The sequence below is a fragment of the Zea mays genome, chromosome 8 (genome assembly GCF_902167145.1).
Source record: "Zea mays cultivar B73 chromosome 8, Zm-B73-REFERENCE-NAM-5.0, whole genome shotgun sequence".
Lineage (NCBI taxonomy): Eukaryota > Viridiplantae > Streptophyta > Magnoliopsida > Poales > Poaceae > Zea > Zea mays.
Window position 1 is genome coordinate 64,269,771 of NC_050103.1, and position 10,676 is coordinate 64,280,446.

Here is a 10,676-nt window from a genome sequence, read left to right on the forward strand (position 1 = left end):
TCCGGTGAATTATAGCCGTACAACTTAGTCAATTCCCGAGACCGGCTACTTCACTGTTGACCAGCCTGGCGCACCGGACAGTCCGGTGTGCCAGGCCCGAGCAGATACATGGCTGTTCACAGCCAAGTCTTTTCCAGTGCATTCCTTCTTTTGTTGGCCCTGTTTCTAGGACTTAGGCAAACACATTAGTGTACAAAGTAATATACTAAGTCTAGAAACATATCTTGTACATTGATTTGCACTTTTCACCCATTTAGCACATAAGTGCTCAATTAGTGTGTTGGGCATCTAATCACCAAAATACTTATAGAAATTGCCCAGGGGCACATTTCCCTTTCAATCTCCCCCTTTTTGGTGATTTATGCCAACACATCCAAAAGCAACAAAAGAAGTGCAACATCAATGCAATTGAAGACCAAATTGTTTTTGCTTATAATTTGGCATCACTACACGACGGTTGATCTTTAGCGACCCTTATTAGGTACCAACTATTGGTTGCTAAAGGTTAGGGACCGACGGTCAGTCGCTAAATCCTTTTGTAGCAACGGTCGGTTGGTTGCTAAAAGTCTAGAAATGTAACAACTTATGGTTGGTCGCTATAGATGTCATCGGGGACTAGCGGTGGGTCGCTATAGAGCAAGGATCACTATCAAATCTTATAGCCTGAACGTACCTGTAGATGTTAGTGACTAAAAATTAATTAAAACAAGTAAACATTGATCACTAAATTGTGTGGTGATTTATTTCTTTTTAATATTGCTTGTATGTTTATTTCATGGTTTGTTTATGTATGGACATGACTATAGTATGCAATCGTGTTCTTTGTGCTTATATAATATTAGATTCGAGTTGAAAGTCGTTTCAAATGTTTATTATTTATTTGCATTTATAATAATTTATTCAAATGTTTATTATTTATTTGGTAAATTTTTTATTAATTTTTGAGTAATTTAAAAATGCATTTCGAAATAAATAAAAAAAAGAAAACCCTCCCTAACCCTAAGGCCCACTAGGGGCCCATCTACCTAACTCTCCCTCCCACGCCGTCGCTGTCTCCACCCTCTCCCTGGCATCTTCCCACCACCGCCCCTCTCATCTCCTTCATGCACTCTCTCTGGTGCTGCAGCTCGCCCCCCCCCCCTCTGCTCACCATCTCCTCCCTGGTTCCCATGGCGCCCTCCCCTTCTTGGTGGCCAACGCCCCTCCCTCCATGGAGCTCGCCTCTTCCATGGCCGCCCTCTGCCCCCTCCCTTGCGTGCTCTCTCTCTCCTCTTGGCGACGACTGGGTGGCAGGTGCCCAGGTCTTCTTGGGACCCTTCGCCGGCGACAAGCACCACCAGGTACTCCCAACCCCGTCTTCCCTTCCTGCGGTGCCAAACCGAGCACCCAAACCCTAACTCGCTATTTGTATTCGGATCTGGTATAATTACAAGATTTTGTTAGGAAGATCTGATGTTGCAGGTTGGGGTGCATTCATTAAGGTCAGATAACCGAACAAAATACCTCTGCGTGTGATGCTTCCTTTCTTGTTCTCGCTAATTTTCCTTGCCATATGTAGAATCCTGTAAATAAAAATGATTATCTTGGAGAATATACTGGTGAATTGATCTCTCACAAGGAAGCAGACAAACACGGGAAAATTTATGACCGGGCAGACTCATCGTTTCTGTTCGATTTAAATGACCAGGTGCTTCTTGTCCCACCGGCCGTTCTGGCACTCCGCGAGACCAGTACCTTCAGGTCGGTATCGACTGGTCCCTCTCTTTGTTTTTTCATTACCAATCGATTGGTGCTAGCACAGGAAATTCACCTTGCAAATTTGTTTCTCGCTAATTAACCCGTTCCGCTTGATTGCTTGTGCCCAGGATCTCGTGACCCAGTTCCAGAACGCCACAAATGAAGGTTGGTGTCTACTTTACGCTTGGTTCTTTTACAGGACACACCCTTTAGACCAGTCTCTATAATTCTCTATCTTCTTGAGTGTCAGTTTAGGAAACAGTCTCAACAGCACTGTGCTTTAGTCTGAAAAATGTACTAGTAATTTGTGTGATTAGAGGCGATGCTTTGTTGATCCTAATTGATTGCTTCATTGTGATGGGATCTATTACACGTATTAGTTCAAGTGGAAATACATTTTAGTATTGAGTTATGCTTCACTATTGGACATCGACCAACTGTTTAAACATTTAGAACAGTATAGTACACGTGCACTGGAGATCTAGAAGGCAAAACAAAGATATGCAGCATAAACTAAATTGGTGTAAACATCTAGATGGGAAAATGAAAATGTGTAGTGTGCTGACAGTACTTGCTATATGTATGGTTTCTGGATGCTCTGATTAGGTTTTAGATACGTGAGAATTGAAAATTTGTCCTGTGTGGTCAATTTATTAAGAAGAAGCTCATTGAGATGTATTCTTTATGTGGAACTCTATAAGTTCCATGCTATTATAAATTGTACACTCACTTTATCTGTCTTGTTTCAGAATCTAAGGAGAAGATTGTTGCTAACCTGGCAAATTTTGCTTATGACCCTTTTAATTATGCCTTCATGCGCCAGGTTGTTCTTGAGTTATTCTTGGACTGCATTACAGAGCCAAATGAAAAGCTTGTCGAGTTCGGCATTGGTGGAATATGTAACTCCTGTGAAGGTGAGCAACACAATAACTCGAATTCTTTGATTTACTAAACGATGTGAATTCAATGAAGCACTCAATACCTTCTGTATCCACCTTTCTACATGCAGATCCTGCAAATTCTTTAATCATTACTCAGTGTGGTGGAATCCCGTTGGTTGTACAATGCTTATGGAGCCTAGTGCGGAATACTATAAGCATTTCTGAAGATATAGTGATCAGCTCTTGAGCAGCTAGAGTGATGTAGTTGTGGGCTTTTGAACAATAGCTAGAGTGATATGAAACATTAGTGATGTAGTTGTGGTGCTTTTGTGACTGATCATCTCTGGAGCTTTTGTGAATGATCTAGCTAGCTATCCGTAAATGATCTAGTTGTGAATGATATTATAATTGTGATGCTTTTGTGAATATATAATTGTGGTGCTTTTGTGTTTATGTGATGGATCTATGATTGTGGTATACTGATTAACTGTGTATGCCTTTATGATTTGTGTATAAAAATATGTGATTTGTGGTGCTTAATTAAATGTATATTATTATTAATAACAACTGTAAAAAGGGCAACTTTCTGTTGGTTGCTAAATGTATAGTATGACGACTTACAGTTGGTTGCTAAATCTATAGTACAGCAACCCACGATTGGTCGCTAAATATACAATATTAGCAACGGACGGTCGGTCGCTAAAAAGATGTCGGTCGCTAAAGCCTTTAGCGACGGCACTTACAGCGACCATCCTTATGGGTCGCTAAAAGTTTTTAGCGACCAACCGTAGGTCGCTGAAGGCCGTTTTAGCAACCAACCGTAGGTCGCTGTAAGTGAACCGTCGTGTAGTGCATATTTGGATCACTCTTTGCCACCACTTAGTTTGTTTTTGCAATTTAAATTCTTTTTCCTATCTCTAAGTCAAACACACTTGTTTGGGCAAATAGAGAGATATTCCAAGAGAAAAATTGATCAAGTTCCAAAAAAACTCCCCCCTTTTCCCATAATCAAACTTCTCCCCCATAAGAGACCAAATTTTGCAATAAGATAATTTTTGTCAAAACACAAATTCTAGCTCTACTATTTTCAAAATTCTCAAGTGGTTGGCCGATCCATTTGTTTTGGACTTAATTTCTCCCCCTTTGGCATTAAGCACCAAAACGGGATCATTTTTGGCCCTTGAACCCCATTGCTTCACCGAAAATGTCAATTAAGAGCAAAAAGACAATGAGATTGCAAGTATGAACTTGGAAGTAAGTACACTAATACCGGAGTGCAGTGGAAGTCTTTTCATCGTCCAAGTTCACCTTTCCCTTTCAATGCACCTTTGAGACTACATCAAGTATACTCAAACAAATAGGTTAGTCTCAAAGGGTCAAGTTGTAGCACATCTCCCCCTAAATATGTGCACCATTTGCATATGGACTTGTGAGGTCTAGGGAGGACTTGTACAACTTGAGTACCATAAGTATACAACGAATAATGTAAATGCTCAAGGTAACATGATCAGAGGCATAGAACACATGTATGATATAGATCAATCCAAGTTACGCGAATCTAAGACATTTAGCTGACTACGCAACCTGCAAAATGTTTTCTCATCCAACGGCTTGGTGAAGATATCGGCTAGCTGGTTCTCGGTGCTAATATGATAAATATCAATATCTCCCTTGTGCTGGTGAATCCCTCAGGAAGTGATGCCGGATGTCTATGTGATTAGTGCGGCTGTGTTCAACAGGATTATCCACCATTTGCACTCTCATTGTCACATAGGAGTGGGACTTTGCTCAGATTGTAGCCAAAGTCCCGGAGGGTTTGCCTCATCCAAAGTAGTTGCGCGCAACACTATCCTGCGGCAACATACTCGGCCTCAGCGGTGGATAGGGCAACAGATGTTTGTTTCTTGGAACTACAGGACACCAGGGACCTTCCTAGAAATTGGCACGTCCCTGATGTACTTTTCCTACCAACCTTGCACCCGGCATAATCAGAGTCTACGTATCCAATTAAGTCAAAGGTAGACCCCTTTGGATACCAGATCCCGAAGCACGGCGTAGCAACTAAATATCGAAGAATTCGCTTAACGGCCACAAGGTGACATTCCTTGGGGTCGGATTGATATCTAGCACACATGCATACACTAAGCATAATGTCCGGTCTACTAGCACAAAGATAAAGTAATGAACCTATCATGGACCGGTATGCCTTTTGATCAACACACTTACCTCCTTTGTTGAGGTCGACATGCCTGTCGGTTCCCATCGGTGTCTTCGCGGGCTTGGCATCCTTCATCCCAAACCTCTTGAGAAGATGGTGAGTGTACTTTGTTTGGGAGATGAAAGTGCCATCCTTGAGTTGCTTCACTTGGAATCCAAGGAAGTATGCCAACTCACCCATCATCAACATTTTGAATTTTTGCATCATCGCCCTGCTAAACTCCACACAAGACTTTTGATTAGTAGAACCAAATATTATGTCATCAACATAAATTTGGCAAACAAAGAGATCACTATTGCAAGTCTTTGTAAAAAGAGTGGGATCAGCTTTCCCAACCTTGAAAGCATTAGAAATAAAGAAATATCTAAGGCATTCATACCATGCTCTTGGGCTTGCTTAAGTCCATAGAGCGCCTTAGAGAGCTTATACACATGGTCGGGATACCTGTCATCCTCAAAGCCAGGGGGTTGTTCCACGTATACCTCCTCCTTGATTGGCCCGTTGAGGAAGGCACTCTTTACATCCATTTGAAACAGCCTAAAAGAGTGGTGAGCGGCATAGGCTAATAATATTCTAATAGACTCTAACCTAGCCATAGGAGCAAAAGTCTCCTCAAAATCCAAACCTACGACTTGGGCATAACCTTTTGCCACAATTCGAGCCTTGTTTCTCGTCACCACTCCGTGCTCATCTTGCTTGTTGTGGAACACCCACTTGGTTCCCACAACATTTTGCTTTGGACGTGGCACCAGGCTCCAGACTTCATTCCTTTTGAAGTTGTTGAGCTCTTCCTGCATGGCCAACACCCAGTCCGAATCCTGTAAGGCCTCTTCTACCCTGAAAGGCTCAATAGAAGAGACAAACGAGTAATGCTCACAAAAATTAGCTAATCGTGAGCGAGTAGTTACTCCCTTGCTGATGTCACCCAAAATCTGATCGACGGGGTGATATCTTTGGATCGTCGCTCGGACTTGAGTTGGAGGGGCTCGTGGTGCTTCTTCCTCCATAACATGTTCTTCTTGTGCTCCCCTTTGATCACGCTCCTCTTCTTAAGGTACATGTCCATCATCTTGAGTTGGGGGATGCACCAATGTCGAGGAAGAAGGCTGATCTTGTTCCTGTAGCTCCTGTGGTCGCACATCACCTATCGCCATCGTGCGCATTGCGACCGTTGGAACTTCATCTATATCATCAAGATCAACTTGCTCTCTTGGAGAGCCATTAGTCTCATCAAATACAACGTCGCTAGAGACTTCAATTAATCCTGATGATTTGTTGAAGACTCTATACGCCTTTGTATTTGAGTCATATCCTAGTAAAAACCCTTCTACAGCCTTGGGAGCAAATTTAGAATGTCTACCTTTCTTCACCAGAATGTAGCATTTGCTCCCAAATACACGAAAGTAAGAAACATTGGGTTTGTTACCATTAAGAAGTTCGTAGGAGGTCTTCTTGAGGAGGCGATGCAGATAGAGCTGGTTTATGGCGTGGCAGGCTGTGTTCACATCTTCCGACCAAAACCGCTAGGGCGTCTTGAACTCTCCAAGCATCGTTCTCACCATGTCGATAAGCGTCCTGTTCTTCTTCTCTACCACACCGTTTTGCTGTGGTGTGTAGGGAGCGGAGAACTCGTGCTTGATGCCTTCCTCCTCAATAAATTCTTCAACTTGTAGATTCTTGAACTCGGACCCATTGTCGCTCCTTATCTTTTTCACTTTAAGCTCAAACTCATTTTGAGCACTCCTTAAGAAGCGCTTTAGGGTCCCTTGGGTTTCTGGCTTATCCTGTAGAAAGAACACCCAAGTGAAGTAGAAAAAATCATCAACAATTACAAGACCATACTTACTTCGCCCGATGCTTAGATAGGCAATGGGTCCGAAAAGATCCATGTGAAGGAGCTCCAGTGGTCTTGATGTTGTCATCACATTCTTGCCGTGATGTGTGCTTGCCACCTGTTTTCCTGCCTGACATGCTGCACAGGGTCTGTCTTTCTCAAAACAGACATTGGTTAGTCCTAACACATGATCTCCCTTTAGAAGTTTATGAAGGTTCTTCATCCCAACATGTGCTAGACGGTGATGCCAAAGCCAACCCATATAAGTCTTAGCTATTAAGCATGCATCTAGATCGTCCTCCTCTTTCGAAAAATCAACTAAGTAGAGTTTGTCGTCTAATACACCCTTAAAAGCTAATGAACCATCACTCCTTCTAAAGACAGATACATCAACGTTTGTAAATAGACAATTGTTACCCATGTGACACAATTGACTTACAGACAGAAGGTTGTACCCAAGCGACTCTACTAGAAATACATTCGATATTGAGTGCTCGTTAGTGATGGCAATCTTGCCCAAGCCTTTGACCTTGCTTTGGTTCCCATCTCCAAAGATGATCGTATCCTGGGAATCCTTGTTCTTGACGTAGGAGGTGAACATCTTCTTCTCCCCTGTCATTTGGTTTGTGCATCCGATGTCGATTATCCAGCTAGAGCCCCCGGATGCATAAACCTGCAAGGCAATTTTAAGCTTGGGTTTTAGGTACCCAACTCTTGTTGGGTCCTGCAAGGTTAGTCACAATAATTTTTGGAACCCAAATACAAGTCTGGTCTCCCTTGCATTTGGATCCCAACTTCCTAGCAACTACTTTTTCATTCTTACATGAAAGTACAAAAGAAGTGTTGCAAGCATGAAAAACAGTAGTGGGTTCATTGCACATTTTCCTAGGCACATGAGGCACAACATGATTTCTCCTAGGCCTACTTCTACCATGAACAAAAGTAGAACTAGAGGCAAACATAGCATGTGAATTATTATAAGCAGTATGAACATAACTCTTATTATAATGAGAATGACTAGCAATGTTCCTATCATAAATAAAGGCATGGTTCCTTTGAGGACTACTCGCCATAGGGGCCTTCCTTGTTGAGAACGGAAATCCTTTGGCTTATTAAGTTCTTGGTTTCCTTTCGAAAACCAAGTCCATCCTTAATTGAGGGCTGTCTACCAATAGTGTAGCCATACCTAGCAAATTTGAATTTATCAAAATCAATTTTGCAAGTCTTAAGTTGAGCATTAAGACTTGCCACCTCATCATTTAATTTAGTAATAGAAATAAGATGTTCATCACAGGCATCAACATCAAAGTCCTTACATCTATTACAAATACTAACATGCTCTACACATGAACTTATTTTACTAACTTCCTCTAGCTTAGCATTTAATTCATCATTTAAATTCTTTAAACTAGAGATAGATTCATGGCAAGCAGATAACTCAGAAGATAGCATTTCATTTCTCTTAGTTTCTAAAGCAAGAGATTTTTGTACACTAACAAATTTGTCATGTTCCTCATACAAAATGCCCTCTTGCTTTTCTAGCAGTCTATCTTTTCATTTAGAGCATCAATTAATTCATTAATTTTCTCTACTTTGGCTGTATCTAAACCTTTAAATAAACCAGAGTAATCTACTTCGTCATCGGAGGATTCCTCATCACTAGAAGAAGAGTACTTAGAGGAATCTCAAATACGTACCTTCTTCTCCTTGGCCATGAGGCAAGTGTGGCGTTCGTTAGGGAAGAGCGAAGACTTGTCGAAGGCTGAGGCAGCCAATCCATCATCGTCGGAGTTAGATGAGGAGTAGTCAGAATCCCACTCCTTTCCAAGGTGTGTCTCGCCCTTCGCCTTCCTGTAGTTCTTCTTCTTTTCCTTCTTCCCGCTCTTCTCTTGTCCCTGGTCATTATCTTTATCGGGGCATTGTGCAATAAAATGACCAGTCTTACCGCATTTGAAGCAGGAGCGCTTTCCCCTTGTTTTGTTCTTGTTGGAGTACTCTTTGCGTCCTTTAAGCGTGATCTTGAAGCGCTTGATGATAAGCGCCATTTCATCTTCATTGAGCCCGACAGCCTCCACTTGTGCCACCTTGCTTGGTAGCGCCTCCCTGCTGCTGGTTGCTTTGAGAGCAACGGGCTGTGGCTCGTAGACGAGTAGTGGACCGTTTAGTGCATCGTCCACGTATCGAGCCTCCTTCAACATCATGCGCCCGCTCACGAATTTTCCGAGGATCTCCTCGGGCGTCATTTTGGTGTACCTGGGATTTTCATGAATAAGATTCACAAGATGGGGGTCAATTACAGTAAATGACCTTAGCATGAGTCGGACGACATCATGATCCGTCCATCTTGTGCTTCCGTAGCTTAGGATCTTGTTGACCAGGGTTTTGAGCCTGTTGTAGGTCTGAGTTGGCTCCTCTCCCCTGATCATCGCGAACCTCCCTAGCTCGCCTTCCACTAGTTCCATCTTTGTGATCATAGTGGCATCATTTCCCTAATGTGATATCTTGAGGGTATCCCAGATTTGTTTGGCATTGTACAAGCCACTCACTTTATTATACTCGTTCCTGCAAAGAGATGCTAACAACACAGTAGTAGCTTGGGCATTTTCCCGTGTGTGAGGAATCTACGTTGTGGCGTCCCAATGGACGAGGGTTGCACTCAACCCCTTTCAAGTGATCCGATGATCAACTTGAATACCATGGTCTTTTCCTTTAGAGTCTTTTCCCGTGTGTGAGGAATCTCCACAGTTTGGAGTCTCTCGCCCTTATAATAGATATCACAAAGAAAGCACAAAGTAAGGTTGGGGAGAGCAACACACGCAAGACTCAAATCAGCAGCATAACCACGCACACAAGTCACGACTTGAGCTCGAAACACAACACACGGAGTTCGCAACTCAAATGGAGCTCAAATCACTAACACAGAGAATCAGATGCGTGGAGTCGGAGTCTGGAAGTCTTAGAATGATTCTTGAAAGCTTGGTCTCTCCTCCATGCGCCTAGGGGTCCCTTTTATAGCCCTAAGGCAGCTAGGAGCCGTTGGAGACAATCTTGGAAGGCAATTCCTGCCTTCTGTCGAGTGGTGCACCAGACAGTCCGGTACACCACCAGACAACCACTGTTCATGTCCGGTACACGATCTCCTTCCAAAACAGGCGCATCCGACCGTTGCTCCTCCGGGCCCGTTTGCGCAATGGACACTGTCCGGTGCACCAGCTGATCGTTGGAGCAGTCCACGTGTCACCCGCAGATTGCGCGGCCGACCGTTGGCACTGGCGACAGTTGGCTCACCGGACAGTCCGGTGAATTATAGCCATGTCGCCTTTTCTGTTTCCCGAGAGCGGCGAGTTAATCGTGGATGACTCACCGGATAGTCCGGTGCACCACTGGACAATCCGGTGAATTATAGTCGTACAACTCCGTCGATTCTCGAGACCGGCTACTTCACTGTTGACCAGCCTGGCGCACCGAACACTGTCCGGTGCACCATCGGACAGTCCGGTGTGCCAGGCCTGAGCAGATTCTTGGTTGTTCACAGCCAAGTCTTTTCTAGTGCATTCCTTCTTTTGTTGGCCCTGTTTCTAGCACTTAGGCAAACACATTAGTGTACAAAGTAATATACTAAGTCTAGAAACGTACCTTGTACATTGATTTGCACTTTTCACCCATTTAGCACATAAGTGCTCAATTACTGTGTTGGGCATCTAATCACCAAAATACTTATAGAAATTGCCCAGGGGCACATTTCCCTGTCACTAACGTGACTCCATGGACACCTCCACCCCCATATCCATCTGTGCCATATGAATATACATACATACGACCGCCATATGTCCCGAATCAAATGTGGAGCATGCCGCCATATCCATTTGGGATGCCACAGTATCCTGCTCGGGGGGCACCCCAAACATTTGTATTCAACGGGTTGGCACCTCCAATACACGACCGATTGAGCGCCACTCAATCCGGTCACCAGGCACATGCCCAACAAGATTGTCAGACCACTCGG

The 10,676-nt window shown here is 43.5% G+C and overlaps 1 protein-coding gene across 4 annotated transcripts; it reads left to right on the forward strand.

Moving 5' to 3' along the window:
• The first annotated feature begins 1,046 nt into the window (after positions 1-1,046).
• Positions 1,047-3,094, forward strand: LOC103635276 (armadillo repeat-containing protein 7). 4 transcript variants are annotated; one of them, XM_008657766.4, is made up of 5 exons: positions 1,047-1,340; positions 1,688-1,740; positions 1,866-1,902; positions 2,487-2,651; positions 2,747-3,071. In XM_008657766.4, the coding sequence occupies exons 1-5, from the start codon at positions 1,211-1,213 to the stop codon at positions 2,863-2,865; spliced, it is 504 nt and encodes a 167-aa protein (XP_008655988.1). In that variant the 5' UTR covers positions 1,047-1,210; the 3' UTR covers positions 2,866-3,071. The 4 variants fall into 4 exon arrangements, 1 of the variants encoding a protein (XP_008655988.1); XR_002749030.2 differs by having other exon boundaries at positions 1,069-1,340; positions 2,561-2,651; positions 2,747-3,094; XR_004851953.1 differs by having other exon boundaries at positions 1,248-1,481; positions 1,559-1,740.
• Positions 3,095-10,676: the final 7,582 nt, after the last annotated feature.